The sequence below is a fragment of the Scomber japonicus genome, chromosome 18 (genome assembly GCF_027409825.1).
Source record: "Scomber japonicus isolate fScoJap1 chromosome 18, fScoJap1.pri, whole genome shotgun sequence".
NCBI lineage: Eukaryota > Metazoa > Chordata > Actinopteri > Scombriformes > Scombridae > Scomber > Scomber japonicus.
In genome coordinates this window covers 24,674,271-24,693,354 of record NC_070595.1, presented here as the reverse complement: position 1 = coordinate 24,693,354, position 19,084 = coordinate 24,674,271, and the positions used below count along the sequence as shown (strand labels likewise).

The following is a 19,084-nucleotide window of genomic DNA, read 5'->3' as shown; positions in this document are numbered from 1 at the left end:
TGACAGCAACAACACAGATCTGTATCATCAGTACGTCATAGCAACGAAATAAAAAGCTAAATAAATAGGATATTTAAATATATATATGTAGTGAATATCGTACATTTCTGCAACTTTGTCTGAATTTACTTCCAGTGTAAAAGCATTTTTCAAGTTGGCCTATATGAGAAGTGGCAACATCTTAATTTTAGTGCATCCTGCTGCCACAATTACATCAAAATCTAATGTGCACACGGGGGAATAATCAGTGTAAAAACGTAATAAATAAGCATTAAATTACATCATTTAAAGTTTTTTTTCCATTTTAAAATCCACATTTGAGGTTTGCACTGCAGAGCAAATGTGCAGAACTCTTTAGCTTTAACATTACAAAACCTCACCCTTAAATTAAATAAAAGTAAACTGTATGTGACAATCTTCCTTAACATGGACAATTAGGACATTTGCATGAACAAAACTTTTTTTGGCAAACGTAATAATAACGCAACAAAACAAAAAAACAGCACACTTTGTAAACATGTGCACTTTTTTTTTCTTCTGATTTTAAAACATGCCTGAATTTCATTGGCACTGAGTTCAGGTGCAAACTACGCCTGTGTAACACTGTGTGGTCGAAACAGCAACCGACAGGAAGTAAACTCATTGCCAACATGCTATAGCGCTAACCTCACACACAGGAATGAACCTCGCCTACACCAACCAACCCACCCTCCCCTCCCTTATTTTCCATTTCCTCGACATCATGTGACAGTGGAGGACAATTCACATGTAAAGAAAAGAGGCAGTGGCACAAAAACAAGGAAACAAGAACCAAAAAAAAACAAAAAACAAAAGTCCAGTAAAACTCAAGTCGAGGTTAATTCTCTATTGGACGTAACGAGAACTCTAAATGAGTGCTTTTGTGCCGCAACTTGAATTATGTACATGTAGTATAAAAATATAGGTGTGACGGTGTCTGAGTATGAGTGAGTGTGTGTGTGTGTGTGTGATGTTGCTGAGATATGGGACGTGCTGCATAGGTAGCAACGGTGACATCTGAGAGAGAGAGGACTGGAGCGTTGTGATATAAATCGTTTTAGCCGCAGACCACGTCGACTAACGCTCAAGTTTAGACTTCTAGTATTTATTATTATTATTAAGTAAAGGCTTTAAAACTTTAAACCCTCGACTTGGAGCCTTCACTTGAGACTTTACAATGTTTTACACTCAGTCATTTAAGTATTTCCGTGTTGCTGTTTGGGTGTGTGTGTGTGTGTGTGTGTGTGTGTGTGTGTGTGTGTGTGTGTGTGTGTGTGTGTGTGTGTGTGTGTGTGTGTGTGTGTGTGTGTGTGTGTGTGTGTCCATGTCTGAGAGAGTCAAAAGTAATGTTTGTGCGTGTTACTTGACATACGTTTGCACAAAGTACCGAGATGGACGAAGATATGGACATTCTGAGTTTAGTTTGAGCGCATGAGGTGATCACATGCACGGATCGGACACATCGTCTCACCTCACAGCACCAGTTCCCCCTGATTTGCCCTCCTTTCCCTTTACTTCTCCAGACACGCCCCCCTCCCTACCCCCCCAACACTCCCCCCTTCCCCCCCCCAGAGGTCCCGGTGCTCCTTGCAGTGTAAGGGGGAGAGTCGGGGGACGCTGGAGGGGGTCAGTCTGAGGGACAGTTGTAGCTGTTGATCCACAGCAGGTCGTCCAGAACGCCCCAGTGCAGGTAGAGGATGGAGCCCACCACCAGTACATGCATGATCTGGTGGCTGTTGCACCAGTAGTCAAAGAGGCCCGGGCAAAAGCGCTCGGGGATGCGTGTGATGTTGATGACCCCGCCCAGCACGGCCAGCGCGTCCATGGTGAGGAAGTGGCGTAGCGACGTGGGGCTGCCGCCGCCCACTCCCGCCCAGCGCAGCAGGAAGAAGGAGAAGCGGAACAGCGCCTGCCATGCGAAGGAGCGCAGCCGGCGAACGCTGCTCCGAGCCGTGACGGCACAGTAGATGGCGTGGCTCGACAGCAGGATGTAGACTAACAGGGCCACGGTGCGGATGAACGGGTAGCACAGCAGGGTGCTGTAGACAATGGGCAGCGCTCCTGAGATGAGAAAACACAGAAACATCAACAAACACATGGAGCGGTGCCGGTGCAGCCTCGACACTGTAAAGCTCTGAGGTCAGATAGGTTGAACCGAGGCCGACCCCCTACTCTCTCAGGGCGGGTTTAACAGCTTTCAGATCTGCTAATGTGCAAGCATCGCCTGACTGGGTGTTAAATGCAGCACTCAACTCTTGTCATGTGAAAGCTCCTTAAGAAAAACTAAGCTTTCCTGATACTTTGGTGAATGTAGAACATTATTCAGCGTGAAGGAAAAAGCTGAAAAAAATGCATTAAGTTCACAGAGCACTTTAATTTGACGTTGACTTAGAGGGCTGGAATATTTCTCTGTTTTATGAGGTTCATCTGTAGTTAAAATGATGAAATGAGCCACTTAATCCATCATTTAAATCTTTTCTAAAGCAAAAATTAACACAATTTTCTGATTTTAGCTCCTCAAATGTGACAAGTTAGTGCTTTAATCAGATTTAGTATCATATTTAACTGCATATCTTTTGGGTTTAAGACTGTTTTTCAGACGGAGGAAGTAGTTTGTAACTTCGGGCTATGAGTTCATCTCATTAAAAAATAAAAAATCACACTATATTTGACTTGATTGCTCATCAAAGCTGGAAGTGGTCAGTATGATAAAATCTTACATACACATACATATGAAACTAATTAAAGTAAATACATAGTAAAACACAAACATGATGCCTTCACTGACTGACATAAACAAAAACACATTTAAAGAACATAAAGTGAAGAGAAAAATGCTAAAAATCTGAATTTTTACAATGAAGTTCTGCATTAAAACCCCCAAACTGATGCTTTACCTTAAGACAGCAGTTACCAAAATCATGCATCACACCTCATATCATATTATTAATTATCTCTGTCTATTTCTGTGTTTTATGAGTATAATATGTAAAGCATGCTGGCCTGTTTGGGTTGTTTGAGATCAGTAAATAAATGGAAAATAATGCACCTGTCATTTTTTCTTATAATATGTTAATATGAGTGTGCAGTGGGCAATGGGCAGATCAATATTCATTTTAGAGGTTGGAGCATTGGTCAATTGACTCCACAAAGTACTCCGTAGTCAATTTCTGTTCTGACAAATCAATACTGGTACACCTCCAAGTGAAACACTCCCATGATAAATCATTGGCAATCGATGAAGAAAAATTCCTCCCACAAAGTAAACAGAGCAGCAATAAGAGCGACGGGCGGCAAAACAATCCACAAAGATAAAAGGCGGAGGACTCACCCAGCGTGTTGATCATGCAGATTCCACACACGTCAAGTTTGAGAAGGGTGTGGTAAACGGGCTCCCCTCCCTCGTGGTTCATGAAGAGGTGATACAGCACGGAGCCCAGCTGGGGCGACAGGCATGCCAGGAAGTGGACCACGCCCAACCACGTGACGCTGATCTGAGACCAGGGGATGTTGAGAGGCAGCAGCACCAGGAAGCAAACCAAAGGGATGCCTGGAGAGAGAGAGGGAGAGGAGAGAGAGAGAGAGAGAGAGAGAGAGAGAGAGAGGAGGGAGAGAGAGAGAGAGAGAGAGAGAGAGAGGAGAGAGGAGAGGAGAGAGGAGAGAGAGAGAGGAGAGAGAGAGAGAGAGAGAGAGAGAGAGAGAGAATAGGTGATTAGAGAAGGCGTTTAACAGCTGTAATTTAAGATAAAGCTCATGTGTTGCTCAAGGATTTCAACAAGTGTGAACATCTGTCACACTGAATCATTAAGGAGTGGAACAAGTATTCAGATCCTTCCTCAAGTAAAAGCACCAACAACCAACACAGCTGTTTAAACATAAGTATTATGAGCCTGATGTAGTATGCAGTATTACAGTAAAAGTAGTGATATATTATTATATATGACATCATTAGATTATTAATAGTGAAGCATCAGTGTTAGAGCAGCATGTTACTGTTGTAGCTGCTGGAGGTGGAGCTAGTTTATACTACTTTATATACAGTTAGCTAGTTTATACTACTTTATATACAGTTAGCTAGTTTACACTACTTTATGTACAGTTAGCTAGTTTATACTACTTTATATACAGTTAGCTAGTTTACACTACTTTATGTACAGTTAGCTAGTTTATACTACTTTATATACAGTTAGCTAGTTTATACTACTTTATATACAGTTAGCTAGTTTACACTACTTTATATACAGTTAGCTAGTTTAGTCCAGTGGTTCCCAACCTAGGGGTGGGGCCCCTCCAAAGGGTCAGCAGATACATGTGAGGGCTGGTGAGATGATTAATGGAGGGGAAAGAAGAAAAAACAAAGTTCTGATACACAAATGTGTTTTCAGTTTTGGGACTTTTTCTCTAATCTTTGATTTTTGCTGAAATATTGGAGCATTTGAAATTTATTGAAATGAAACCATGTGAGAAGTTTAGAGGGAAAAATCACTATTGGTGGAGCTGTTAACAACTCATAGACATCTGAAATGTGAGCTGACTACACACTGCTTTTTGGTTTCATCTTTAACAATGTGTTGTATTTTAAAAGCTTGTTATATTATCCATTGTGTCAAATCTTCATCTGAAAAGTAACTAAAGCTGTCAAATAAGTGTAGTGGATAACACTCAAGTACAACAACTTTAAAACTGTACTCAACCAATTGTACTTCATAACTTTCACCACTCTTACTAAACAAATATTATGTGCAATCATTTAGCAAAGTACTCTGCATGTAATTACATATTTTTGGCAATAAAACGTATAAATTTACATCTCTTATTGATGATTTCCTCTGCAGAGACAAACAGACACTGATCCTGTACGCTGGTATGAAAACCATCAGCTGAAGCAGAACAGAAACTTTGACAAAACCAAATTAAGGTGTCATGTTTACTGTGATGGATTATCTCAACTCAGGACTTCCCGAGCCCCCCCCCCCCCCCCCCCAAAAGCTGTACAAGAGCTCGTAGCTGTGAACGGCTTCCAACTCTGCTGAGTGTGTGCAGACACCAGCAGGAATAATGTGGAGCGGAGAGGAGGAAGGAGGAGGAGGGGGGGGGGCTTACATGACTGGCACTAAGTTTTATCAGTGTTACCCTCTGAGAGAAAGACGAGGCTTATCTCCTGATGCAGTGAGGGGCTGCTCTGCTAATGGCTGCGCAGCTGCAACTGAAGTTTCCGTCTTTGGCAAGGGGGGGGGGGGGGGATTCATTGACCGCTATGTGAGCAGATTTTTAAACCTTGAATCTGATCCGCGTAGAAGTTGTTACAAACATTTATCACCCTACCACTCACATATCACGCCTAACCTTCCTCTGCTTTTTTTTCTGCTCACTCCACCTTTCCCAATGTCACGGCGGCCAGGGTGATACAGGCAATGCCGGTCTACATCTATTTTCAGTGTGTTATCTCCCCCCCCCCTCTCCACCCCCCCCTCTCCTACAGCGAACCGGCTGCACTCAGGGATGGACACAGCGGAGAGGACATCCTCTAAAGGCCTGCAGCATGAAGCCGGTGAGCTGCAGGCAAACTAACCGGCTCGTGTAACTTATCTGAAAATGTTATGACATGATAAAATAAACCTGAAGCAGCTGTTCCTCTTAAATTATGAAAACTAGACTTACTGGATTAAACATTTGCTGCCTTATTTATATAGGTACTGAGATTTAGGCTGCAACTGATTTCATTATAAATTCATCTGCAGATTATTTTCTCAGTTAATTAATTAATAGTTTTGAGTATTAAGTGGAAGAAAATATCTGTTTTAACTTCCCAGAGTCAACTTTATCAATCTGTTGACTATTTTCCTGATTAATCGATTCGTTTTTTATCTCATAAAATGTCAGAAAATAGTAAAAAATGTCAATCACTGTTTCCCAAAATGTCTTGTTTCATCCACAACCTGAAGATAATTAGTTTGCTATGACAGAGGACTAAAGAAACCTAAAAATATTCATATTTGAGAAGCAGGAATCAGATCATTTTGACTTTTTCTCTTAAACAAAATGACTCAAAATGATTAATAGCTGATGGAAACAGCTGGTGGTTTATTTAATAGTTGGTAACTATCGACCTATCGAGCCAATCGAGGTCAAGTACTAAAGTTTACCATCACATACGACAAAGAAAGACCTGAAATCATCACATCTGAAGCGCTAAACGAAGCAACTTTATGGCATATTTGCTCAAAATCTGCAAAAGGCCTTAAAATTAGATTCTTTAAACCTCCTGTTGTCCTCAAGGAAGGACAGGAGGAGGAAGGAAAGGAGGAGGGAAGGAAAGGAGGAAGGAGGGAGAAAAGAGGAAGGAAGGAAGGAAGGAAGGAAGGAGGGAGGGAGGAAGGAAAGGTGTAAGGACGAAAAGAGGATGGAATTTAGGAGAGAAGAAAGGGAGGAAGGATAGGAGGAAGGAAAGGAGGAAGGAAGAAAGTAAAGGAGTAGGGAGGGAGGAAGAAAGGAAAGAGGAAGGAAGGAAGCAAGGGAGGAAGGAAGGAAGGAAGGAAGGAATGGAGTAAGGACGAAAAGAGGAAGGAATTTAGGAGAGAAGCAAGGGAGGAAGGAAGGAAGGAAGGAGGAAAGTAGGAAGGAAGGAAGGAAAGGAAGGAAGAAAGGAAAAGAGTAGGGAGGGAGGGAAGGAAGGAAGCAAGCAAGGAAGGATGGAAGGAGGAGGGAGCAAAGAAAGAGGGGAGCAAAGAAGGAACAGTCAAAAGAGACGGGGTTAATTTGACCCGGGAGGACGACAGGAGGGTTAAACGCCTCTACAGCTGTTCAATGGCCTTAACTCAGACCTCCCTAAAACTGATTTTAACTTCACGATTCATGATCTTTCGAGGTAAAATATAATAAGCTTAATAATTAAAACTAATACTTGATTATTTGAACAGTTGCAGCTCAAACTGATGAGTGTATGGACTAATGGCTGCAGCTCCTCCAGGGTCTGCCTCGTCGAGTGTAGTAAAGACTTTCCTGATGACTGCTGCAGTTTACAGTGAGCTCTGGCAGTGGAAGCGTTGACCTTCACTCTGTGTGGAAGTCGTTAGATTGAACGCGCGGATATGACGTGGTGGTGTCGGCTTCTCCACAGCCCCCCGAGTTTCTACGGTGATGATGAGCGTGAAGTGTTGCTGTGATGTCATGATGTCATACTACTGTCAGTCAAATCATAGCAGAGCAACATCAAGCGGAGCTGCTGCTAACGGACTGACACATCAGTCTCACCCCTGATGCACAGATTAACACATTACTGCAATGAATTTTGGATTTTGGATTCCCCCCCCCCCTCCCTCCGCACCCCCCACCCATTCTCCAAAACCTATTAAAAGAACCGGTGGCTTATAACTTTATTTTGGTTGCAGCCGCTCTGTCACGTCATTTGGTGAAGTTCGGTGGAAAAGTTTCACGTCCAACTTTGTGGTTTTTAACACTTAGTTTTAAAGTTATCTTGGTAGTTCTTGTAAATGTGACCTAAAGACTAAAATTAATTATAATGACTGTTACTATTAATACCATCATATTAATAGTTACAATTCATGAGTCAATTTTAACGATTATTTTCCATGACAATCCATCAATCTGTCCGTCAAAAGTCGAAACCTAAAGATATTCACATTTGAGTGTTGGACATTTTTTGCTGAACCAATTAACTGATTAACAAAATAGGTGTTGATTAATAATTATCTATCAATTCGACTAATTGCTGCAGCTCTAATCACTTTGGTCGATTAAATGTCAGAAAATTATGAATAAAGTCCGTCAATGCTTCTTAAAGCTCCGTTGTGATCGAGATATTTAATGTAATTTATTATCAAACACATCCTAACAACTGTGAAGCTGGAAGTTAAAGCTCAAAGTTTAAAAAATGACTTAAATGATTACTATTACTAGCCAGCTATTTTAATAATAATGATTTTGAGTCATTTATTAAGACAAAAAAGTCCAGATTCTCTGATTCCAGCTGCTCAAATGTGAATATTTGCGTTTCTTTAGTCCTCTGTGACAGTAAACTGAATATCTAAGACATGTGAGGTCATCACTTTTGTCTTTAAAAAGCAGTTATCAACATTTTTCACCACTTTCTGACGTTTTATGAACCAAACAACTAATTTATTAATGGGCGGAAACAATCAACACATGAATAAATTACATTAAAAGTTAATTGCAGGCCTAATAATTGAGGATTTTAAGCTCTAGATATAAATATATAGTGTATAGTGTAAAGAAAAAAGTGAAACTGAGGCAACTTTTAAAAGTGACACTGCCTCAGCTTGTTAAACTCAGCCTCCCAGTTTAAAGCAAACCAGTTGTTCTCAACCTTTTTGAGGTGTCAATGAACCCCAAATTATCTCACGTCAGGCTACAGACCCATATCTAACAGGAAGTAGTCTAATAGAGTCTCAAATATAAGCTGTAGTTATTCCATGCCTGTCTTTACTGTAGACTGGCAGACTAACAGTGAACAGAGCGACAGTACTCATTATAGATTCTCTCACTGGGGAAACTTTTAGTCAATGAAATAACAACTGAAATTAAAATCATATTCCCCCCTGAAGCCTCCTCAAAACCAATAAAGTAGACTGTCTCACTTCCTCATCTTACCTTACATCACTCTGTTATGTTATATAGCACCAATAAAGATCAAAGACTGTTAATAAAGGGGGTATTTCACATTGCTATGACTTTCAAATAGTTGAGTTATTAATGTTTCCTGTTTGCTGTGTGTTTTTATAACTTTGATTTATGACACTTTTTCTTAATTAAAACAACTTGCACTGATACATATGTGTGATTTTATCTAACGTATGTGGGTCAGATATGAAAGATTTATGTGTGTGTGTGTGTGTGTGGCTTCATGACTTCTTCTTTTTAAACAGTTAACAACCACTCCTACAGTATAGCACTTGTGTGTGAGCTCATAACTCTAAAAATCACACACAAGCCTATATAACACAGAGGTTGTGTGATTGTATGTAGCATATGTGGGTCAGAAATTAAAGATTTGTGTGTGTCTGTGTAGTGTGTGTGGCTTTATGACCTACAACATCTTGCACCTGTGTGTGTGTGTGTGGGCTCATAACTCTAAAAGCCACACACACACACACACACACACAAAGAGAGACACATATCACCTCACCTGCTCACACACTATATATCATTCACTCACCGTGAGTGTATATGTTCCCAAGTTCATTGTGCAGGTAAAACAGGCTCCTGATGCAGTCTTGCACGGAGGAGATTGGCCGATATCCCGTTAAGACGTATTTGTTAAACTGAAGATGTGGAGGTGAGTTCGCCCAGTCCAGCAGCCTGGGTCCATTTAAAAATGCCATAGCAAACAAAACTGTTAAAAGGACGCCGCCAAATAAGTAAAAAATAGACTGGACGCCTATATACACGTTTAATAAGATTATTGCGACTAAAACCTTGTGGGATACCATTGGTGTTGGTGTGTATTTAGAGTTTCCTTGTTTTAAATGTTGTGCAATTGTGCTGAGCAGGTGAAGTCTCTCAGCACAAGCCGGTGCTCCTCCTCTTCTTCGCTGTGAAGCTCCGGTGCCGGTGTCGGTGTCATCCGCAGGGCTGCAGGCAGACTCGGCCAGCCACGGACATGCTGCTGCTGCTGCAAACTCGGGATTATCATTACATGTGGCATCTAGGCTGATGTCAGTGTGTTGGTGGTGTTGGTGGTGGTGATGGTGGTGGTGTTGGTGGTGGTTGCACCTGGACCCCATGAGAGGCTTGCAGACAAAATGTTGCTCGTCATGTTGATGTTGAAGAAGAAGAAGAAGAAGAAGAAGAAGAAGAAGGAGCTGCTTCCTCGTTGGTTATTGCATTGCACGGGGCAGCAGGCTCGTACGTGTCCCGGGCTGCAGGGATGATGCTGAGCGGCAGCCTCCGTACCATCCAGCACCGGAGGATGCTATATAGCTGCTGCTGCTGCTGCTGCTGCTGGGATCCTTAGCGGTCAAATAGATAGAAAAAAAACGGGAAACACACACACATAGACACACTCACTCACGTATCTATACACACACACACACACACGTTTACATACATGCATGCACACGCACAAGCACAAGCACGCATACACACACACGCGCGCACGGTCGGGTCAGGTCTGCTTGCAGGCTTTCGTAACGCTATTAAAAAAAAAGCAGCAGATGAGCTCCGTGATTTTGGAGCGGCGGTTTTTGGGGAAGGACTGCGGGCTAAGCGAGGCGTCCTCTGTTCGCCGGAGATGAGGATATCGGAGCCGGTTGACTCCAAACACATGCGGTCCGATCCGCAGAGCGATTATTTACTTTCTTCAACTTCGCTTTTATCCATTTATTGTTCACCATTATCCCCGGCTCGCGGTATTTCTTTCCCTGGCGGCCTTTAGGTCCCCTGCATCGCCTTTACCTCGGTGTCAAGCTGCATGTAATACACGTGACGACACATCCGGTCAATGCTTTCGAAATAAAACCTGCATCTATTAAAGTAAAATCACATTTGGTTTGGTTTAGTTTTATTAGGATCAGGGTCCAAACATAAGCATGAAAGTGCACAAAGCATACCAAAATATAACATTAAAACATAATAAAGTAAAAAAAGAAGATATGTATACCTGTACATACACTTATATACACACCTATATACATACATACCTATACATATACACACACATACATATGCATACACCCATACCACAATATGACCAATACAATGCTATTGCTCTACCTTTTTATTTATCATAATTTTTAATAAGTTTTTTGAATATTTGTTCATATGATGTTGTTTTAGTGGTCAAGTAGCAAATACAAGGAATTTAATGTAGTTCAGATGTTATCAGAAAAAGGATTCAACGTGAAAAATAAACATAAATATAACAATGTAAGAAAAGATAAATGTGGTTATTTAACATTTCTGCATAGTGGCAGGGATAGGACAATTCAGGGGGCCTTGAAAATATTGTTGTTCTTTTTTACCTGTCATCATTATTAGACATTAATAGAATATTTTATTTATAATATACTCATTAAACTAACGCTTTATTTCTGTTATTTCTGGCAGCAATTAACCAGCCAAAGCGATATGGATGTCTGGGTTCCATTGCTTAACCTAATGCCACTGGGACTCGGCCTCGGATAAGTGGCAGATAATGGATGGATGGATTGATGGTAACAATTAACCATCCAACGCCTCTGTATTGCCCAAACACCCCCCACCCCCCACCCCCTCTTCCTAGCAGTGGATTGCGAGTAAGGAGGAGCACTACATGAGCATAGTGTCTTAACAGCTTCATAATATGCAATCAGGGTTGCAAAAATGATTACAATAGAGTTGCAAGCCTGCACAAGCACAAGGTGTGGTTACAGCAATTGTGCATGTTTGGCGTGGCCTGTGTGTGTGTGGTGGGGCCCAATGTGATGTCTTTTCATGGGATGAGGCCCAAAATCACTGGCAGCACTACTGTGTAATGGGGCCGGACTGTGTGCATGCATACTGACAGGATACAAAAGCAGAATATAAATAGAAGTATAAACACTGTGCATGCAGAAAGACAGAAAACACACTCACTGGCCTCTTCATAAGGGTCACCTGTGCAATCTGATTCAATCCAGCTCTGCTTTAAATTCTACATTTATGAAGTTTATACATCAGAAAGGTGATAATTATGTTTATTATTGAGGTTATAGTGGGTGATGGTGGTGTATTAGGGTGCATTATATTGACTGGTGTTCCTAATATTTTGTCCACTCCATTAACATACATGAGAAGGGCAAAATATTAGGATACCTAATGAGGAGGCTGTTAACTGTAAATACAAATATAAAGGCTCTGCATGCATGAAAGACTATGAATGTGCAATAATGCAAAAATATAAATAGATGTGTAAAGACTGTGCATGCATATTGTCATGATTTCAGCTGTGTGTGAGCAAAAATATATATAAATAGGGTAAGTTTACAGTCCGTGTGCGTGCATATTGACATGATAAAAGACCATGAATGTGCAAAAACGCTAATGTTATGATATAAATATGTTTGCAAGACAGCAGCATATAAATAGAAATATGTGTAAATGTGCAAAAAACAACTGTGTGCATGCATATTGACATGATAAAAGACCATGAGTGTGCAAAAAAGCAAAATACAAATAGAAGTATAAAGACTGTAGCCATGCTAACGTCATGATATAAACATGTGTGCAAAACAGCAGAATATAAATAGGAATATAAAGACTGTACATGCATATTGATGCAATATAGAAATGTGTGCAAAAAACAACTGTGTGCATGCATATTGACATGATGTTTGCAAAAAAACAGAATATGAATAGAAATAAATACCAAAGTTGATATAAAGTTAAATTTGAGGGTAAATAAATGATGTATGTGCATAAAGCAGATGTTTATGTATGATTTGACTATTTAAAAAAATAAAATCTATCTACATCTACACAGTGCAGGACAGACAGTATGAATTTGAATGACATATGGAGATGGGGGTGACTGGGGTGGTCCTGGTTCTGGGGGGGGGGGGGGGGGGGGGGTCTCTCATTCTGATTTTCCTGAACGATACATAATCTCTCATTCATGCTTTTGTCTCCAGTCAGCTAGATTACCATAACTCATTATTTATGCCGGGCTGCCCCAAAAATCAATCAATCAATCAATAGCCTCCATTTCTCACTAAATGCAGAAGCTGGGGATTCTTACAAGCACATTTCCCCAGATTCTCGCCTCGTTGCATCGGTTATCTGAGATGAATTGATTTTAAAATTTTCACTGTTTGCTTTTGACTCACTTTACGGCCTTGATGACATTTCACTAAACAATGTCAGGTTGGGGTTAAAACCATCTTTATGAGCAATAAAACGTACAATTGAGGGTTTTTTTGTCTTCGGTTTCACTTAAATCACAAAGCAAACAATCTTTTCTCTTTTCCGAGCAGTAAACCTTCCTGTTTCTGCTCACGTAAAGCACCACAATGTGGTTTTTATCATCTGACAGCATGCTCTAAATTTAGATTTCTACCAAACTTTAGCAGACTGTCTTTCTCACGCACAGTTTGCACAGTTTGCAGCATGAATATTAGACTACCAAATCATTACTGACCACTAAATTAATCCAATGAACCTACTGAAGGCTTATATGTGACACCAGTATCACGTTGGTTTGTATAATGCTGTGATGTTCAACATAGTTTTGCATTTTGAGACACAGCACATGTCAGCTAGATATTCAATCATTAGAAACTGATTAGTTGAAGCTAATTGGCAACTATCTTGGTAATGCATTAATCATTTAAGACGTTTTTCCAGCACAAATAAAAAAAACTTTCATTAATTCAGGTTATAAAATGTGACAATTTCCTGCATTTCCTAGTCGTGCATGATAGTAAAATGAATATTTTGGGTATTTTTGGACTCTATATCATAATATGGTATCACCTTGTGCTCATATCATATGATTAGTCAATTAATTAACCCTCCTGTTGTCCTGGAGTCAAGGAAGGAAGTTAGGAAGGGAGGAAAGGAGGAAGGAAAGGAGGAAGAAGGAAGGAAAGGAGGGAAGGAAGGAAAGAGAGAAGGAGGGAGGAAAGGAAGGTAGGAAGAAAGGAAGGAGGGAGGGAGGAAAGAAGGACAGAAGGAAGGAAGGGAGGAAGGAAGGTAGGAGGGAGGGAAGGAAGGAGGGAGGGAAGGAAGGAAAGGGAGGAAGGAAGGAAAAAGGAAGGAAGAAAGGAAGGAGGGAGGGAAGGAAAGGGAGGAAGGAAGGAAGGAGGAAGGAAGGAAGGAAGGAAGGACAGAAGGAAGGGAAGAAAGAAGGAACAGTCAAAACAGACGGGGTCAATTTGACCCGGGAGGACGACCCAAAGACAATAATAATATAAAAACTTCCTGTTAGTTTCTCAAATGTCAGCAGTAGGCCCGTCATCCCAGTTTATATGTATTATGTAGTATATAGTAGCAGATTGCAGTGGTAGCAGCAAGTATATTATCATTTAAAATGTTCACACAGGTATTGAAGCAGGCAGTTAAGATCAGCGAGACTATACATGCTCACTGTTCAGTTGAGTTTAGCTAACGACGGTAAACACAAATACACAGACAAATATTTGCTTATTTGCTTCCTCCTATACCGACTCCACCTTCTGTGCACAGTGTGTGTGTGTTCACTGTCAACAAGTCCTCCTGCTCTGATTCCTTCATGGTAATTTGTTTAAACACAAGTGTGCGTCATGTGAGAACAATGTGAATTAAGACTGTAAAGCCGAGCACAAGGCCGCTCTAGAAGACTCACTACTACATAATGCAGCAACTGTGTTAGTTAGAGGGGGGGGGGGAGGTCAAAAGATGGGAGGGATTTACACAATGATTGAATGTATGACTGTTTTAGTGATGGACTTCATACACTTTCTGTAATAAAACATCTAAAATCTCATCAAATGGGGGTCCGTGGTCTAATTTGCACTTAATGAACTCACACAAACCAGCAGAGACACACTCGACTTGTAGCTGCCCACACTGACTTTTATTTTTTCTGATCCGCTTTTAGTTTGAAGGCAGACTCTCTTAACTTCCTGTCCTGCTCTGACGGACTGAGAGTAAAATTCCAGGACTGACCTACAGCTGCCTTCAAAGCAGCCGGAAATATTGCAATTGTCACCTTTGCTCACATGAATGATGCAAACAGGAAACAAGAGATAACAGTTGTAAATTACTACTAATAACAGATTTAATTACAGCAACACAAGGTGAGTTTCTTTGTGTAGTAATATAAATAAATGAGGTCAACCTTCCATGAATGCAACAAAACACCTGTGTTGAATTTTCTGAAAAGTATAATTATCCCATTAAAACAAATACTATTTATTATGTTGGCTAATTATGTTGAATTATAAAATATAGGAGATTTTCATGATGAAGAACTTAAACTTGAAGTTGGCCTCTGATGTGCTGTTGTAAGTGAAGGTCATTTAACCACTGTGTTAAAAAAAAAGCAAAAGCTGACAAGAATTACCATCCTCATGAATAAGGTGCTGTCGTGGGGCTCACAGTTGGATGCCTACCCGCTGTATATTTTAATTATTATTCACACACTGCAAAACTCACATGTGAAGTACTGGAGAACATCAAAGGCCTGCTGCCAATCCATCAAAAGATTCTGTAATCACATTTATTGTGTGATAATAATATTCTGTAGTCTAAAAACCTGCAGATCTATGAATCCAGATGAATGACGATGTAAATGCAATGCTCAAATTCATGCTTAGTATATTTGATTTCAACAAAATAGCTTTTATTACTGCACAAAAAACAAGGATTCTGAGGCAGATGTTAATAAAGACAGCAGGAGCTCAGAAAACTGAAGTTTCCGAGGAGCACCTTAAGGCAGCAGGTGACGCAGTGTAATCCTCTAATGGGAGAGGGCTGTTGAGGATGAATCACACCACCTCCACCTCTCACCCCTCTCTGACCATATAACATGAAGCCGCCTACAACCCCACTTCTGTGAAACTGTGACAAAGACAAACCTCCTTTCTCTCCAGACAGGCTCACATGTCACATGTTGTACAGATGTGGTTTAGATGTCAAAAAGAAATAATAGAAGATGTTTAGATTACAGACGCACACATTACATGTACGTTAAACAGGAAATGCCTTCATATTATACATGTTTACGTTTTTAAATAGTTCTCCTCCAGTGGTGGAAAGAGTGAAGAGTAAAGTAAAAGTACAAATGCAGCAATGTAAAAGTCCTGCTTGAAAATGTTCCTGCATTAAAGCTGCAGTATGTAGAATTTAGTGATATCTAGCTGAACGGAGTTGTCAAAAAATGGAATATAATACTCAGTATGTGTTAATTAGTGTCTAATCTCATGAAAATAAATATATGAATAACACCGCGTCCTGACATACAGCGATGCGAGAAAAAGTGATTAAATGCATGAGTTCTCAATCAGTCGTTCCTGACATGCTGCGAGCGACATCGCCCTGTCCAGCGATGACGCTCACCCCTCAAAAAAATCGCTCGCTCTGTCTCTATCTGGACGAAATTTCGCGGCCGTTTCCCGCCCCTAAACACTTCTTATCGGTTGAAAATGTACACGCTGCTTCCTGTTGACAAGCTAGCTAGCCACCTCAATAATTTGATTGGTTTGGAATATACTCGCAATAAAATCGTCACGCTGCATATCAGGACAGTTCGGCGCAAGATTTCGTCGCCGGTTCACTCACTCGTTGTATGTAAGGATGCAGAGTAACCTTCCCCGAGCCCGCCATGTTTAGTTTATTCCAGTGGGTCCAGTGCAGCTGTTGGGGTCGCTCCATAAGATCACCAGATACATCTGAGAGGAAAGAAGAAAAAACAAAGAGAAGAATAGTGAGATATTGGATCATTTGAACATTTATTGAAATGAAACCATGTGAGAAGTTTAGAGGGAAAAATCACTATTTGGTGGAGCTGTTAACAACTCATAGACATCTGAAATGTGAGCCGACTACACACTGCTTTTAGTAAAGACGTCAAAAGACAAAAAGGTTGGAAACCACTGGTTCATCTTTAACAATGTGTTGTATTTTAAAAGCTTGTTATATTTTCCATTGTGTCAAATCTTCATCTGAAAAGTAACTAAAGCTGTCAAATAAATGTAGTGGAGCAGAAAGTACAATATTTCCCTCTGAGATGACGCAGAGTGGAAATATAAAGTAGCATCAAATGGAAATACTCAAGTAAAGTACAAAAGTACCTCAAAACTCTACTTAACCACAGTACTTGAGTAAATGTACTTAATTACTTTCCACCACTGTTCCTCTTGCTCTGCTACGTTATACATTTCTTAATGCTAATATAATATTTTTAACGTTTGAATCCATGCATTTTCTGTTTTCAATGTTAATTATTGTATTTTGAAATTAATTTGTTTAGTAACAATAAATACATAACGTTATATGTCATATATGTATGCCATGTACAGTCAGGCATGGCTAATTGATTGGGTTTTACATCGTCCTGCTCTCATCTGGTCATAGCTCGTTCACTTGAGAGAAATGACCGTTTGCACGGATGAAACTATCAAGCTACTGCTATTTTCTGCCTCCCTCAAAACCCACTGTCTTCTCACCCCCTCCTTATTTTGTCCTGCTCGGTTTTATTCGTCTTATAAAAGATGAACCACTGCTGTCAATTCTCACAGTCGGTTTCACGCATGCAGCGTGGACAGGCAGAAGAAGGTGAGTCGATGCTGATTTGCTTGTTTTAAAAAACTGTTATTGACTTGATTTGAAAATATGTAACCTTTGATGCCATTGTTTATGATAATTATTTATACAGCAGTAAAAAGGTTCACAGTAAAACAAGGAATACAAAAAAAAAAATTTAATCTAAAATGTAGTAGGACATTTTCAGAGTATCTCAAGTAACTTTGGGCTCATAGGGAGTTAGCAGATCACAGATGTAAGCAGGTTCCTGATTGTGCAAGGCTTAAAAAAAGAAGCATTAAAATCTTTGTTCACATATCAAAAGACTCATAGAGTTTAAAGCTCGTTTTTAAGATGCTAGTCTAAAGTGCATTGCATTTTGTTTGGCGTAGATGCCTTTATTCAACAGTAGATAGACAGGAAACACGGGAAAGAGACGGGGGTGTGACACGCTGTAAAGGACCTCTGGCCGGGATTCGAACCGGGGTTGGCTGTGTATATGGCATGCGCTCTAAAACCTCGACCACCTGCGCACCCTGAATTGCAATTGTAATGTCTAGATGTGCAAATGAAAGGAATGGCCTAATCGTCATCATTTAGTAACCTGAGCATCAGAAACCCACTCAGAGTGGAAAATCATAGGTTACGCACTTTTTATTTAACTGCAGTAAATTTATGGACATCCACTTCTTAATATCAGCAAAGCAAGACATAATAAAGCAAACATTGGTGGTACTGGGTTTTATTGGGATGTACAGATGTGTATGGAGGACCACAAGGGTCACAGAAAGAGGAATAACGTGTTTCATTAATAAGTAATTATACAATTAAATAAAGGTATTATTGAAAAATGCAGTTTTAAAAAAAGAAATTAATGACTGAATTAAGAATACAACTCAGGCATTTAAAAGGGCAATTCCGTTTTCTATTTGTATTTCCATTTCCTTGTTGCTTTTCCTTATTCTATTCGCTAATCGATTTGCTGAGTCATTTACCCTCTCCATTTCGCCTCATCATTGCCTTATATGGTAAAAACTGTGCAAATGCAAATTGACCATGAGCTGAGATGTAAGAAGCTATCTGATTGGCTATCACCTGACATTCAGATGTGGGAGGGACGCTGTTCAGACTGCACTGTAGCTGAGATCAGAACGGAGACAAACTAAACTTAACAGTCGCGATTTTCACAGCGGGACCGTTTATAACTCACTTTATTAAGATTTAATATTTTTTCAGGTGAGAAAGCAACTATGTAGATTCCCAAAATCTGGTCAGTTTATCAAAATAACGCCTGTTTGCAAATCTGCTGCGACATTTTCGGACATCTGTAAAGCTGTTAGCATCTCAGCTGTTAGACTCTGAGATGATCAACCGGTCATCTGAGGGAGATTTGAATTCTCTTTGGTCTCACAGATGAAATCGTACAGTTGTAGCTGCCACATATATTTGTCTGAATGTAAAGTCAAGCTTCATGTTTTTACTGGACAGAAAAACAGCGCTGCCTCTGCGCTCGATACGTACAGATATCGCCAGCTTGACATGAATATGATTGTACTAACACGAGGGCCGCCAACATTAGACATCCTCTAGAAACGCTGCAAAGGTCTACCAGACAGTCGTAAATTAATGCAGAAATATTTAATTTATGAAGTAAACCTACTGCCCAGATCCCAAAACTGCTAAATTTGTGCTTCTGACAAATTAACATTATTTTACACACACACTGACTTGGGTGTGAACACGGGTGAGGGTCTGGGATTCCTGCCGAAACACATCGTCCGGACGGATTCCCACCCGATGACGTTTTGACCCTTTTTATAATTCCCCTTTTATTGTACAATTACTTATT

The 19,084-nt window shown here is 40.3% G+C and overlaps 1 protein-coding gene across 1 annotated transcript; it reads right to left on the bottom strand.

The window, feature by feature from the left end:
* Positions 1–1,645: 1,645 nt before the first annotated feature.
* paqr4a (progestin and adipoQ receptor family member IVa) lies at positions 1,646–9,395 on the bottom strand. Its single transcript, XM_053338529.1, has 3 exons — positions 9,215–9,395; positions 3,350–3,568; positions 1,646–2,079 (listed from the first exon to the last, which is right to left on the bottom strand). The coding sequence occupies exons 1-3, from the start codon at positions 9,378–9,380 to the stop codon at positions 1,646–1,648; spliced, it is 819 nt and encodes a 272-aa protein (XP_053194504.1). The 5' UTR covers positions 9,381–9,395.
* Between the last annotated feature and the right edge of the window lie 9,689 nt (positions 9,396–19,084).

Excerpts from the sequence above, each read along its gene's own strand:
- paqr4a (XM_053338529.1), bottom strand. The coding sequence starts at position 9,380 with ATGGCATTTTTAAATGGACCCAGGCTGCTGGACTGGGCGAACTCACCT. Across the intron at positions 3,569-9,214 it reads TGGGAACATATACACTCACG|GCATCCCTTTGGTTTGCTTC; the intron begins GTGAGTGAATGA and ends CTCTCTCTCCAG. Across the intron at positions 2,080-3,349 it reads CTGCATGATCAACACGCTGG|GAGCGCTGCCCATTGTCTAC; the intron begins GTGAGTCCTCCG and ends TTCTCATCTCAG.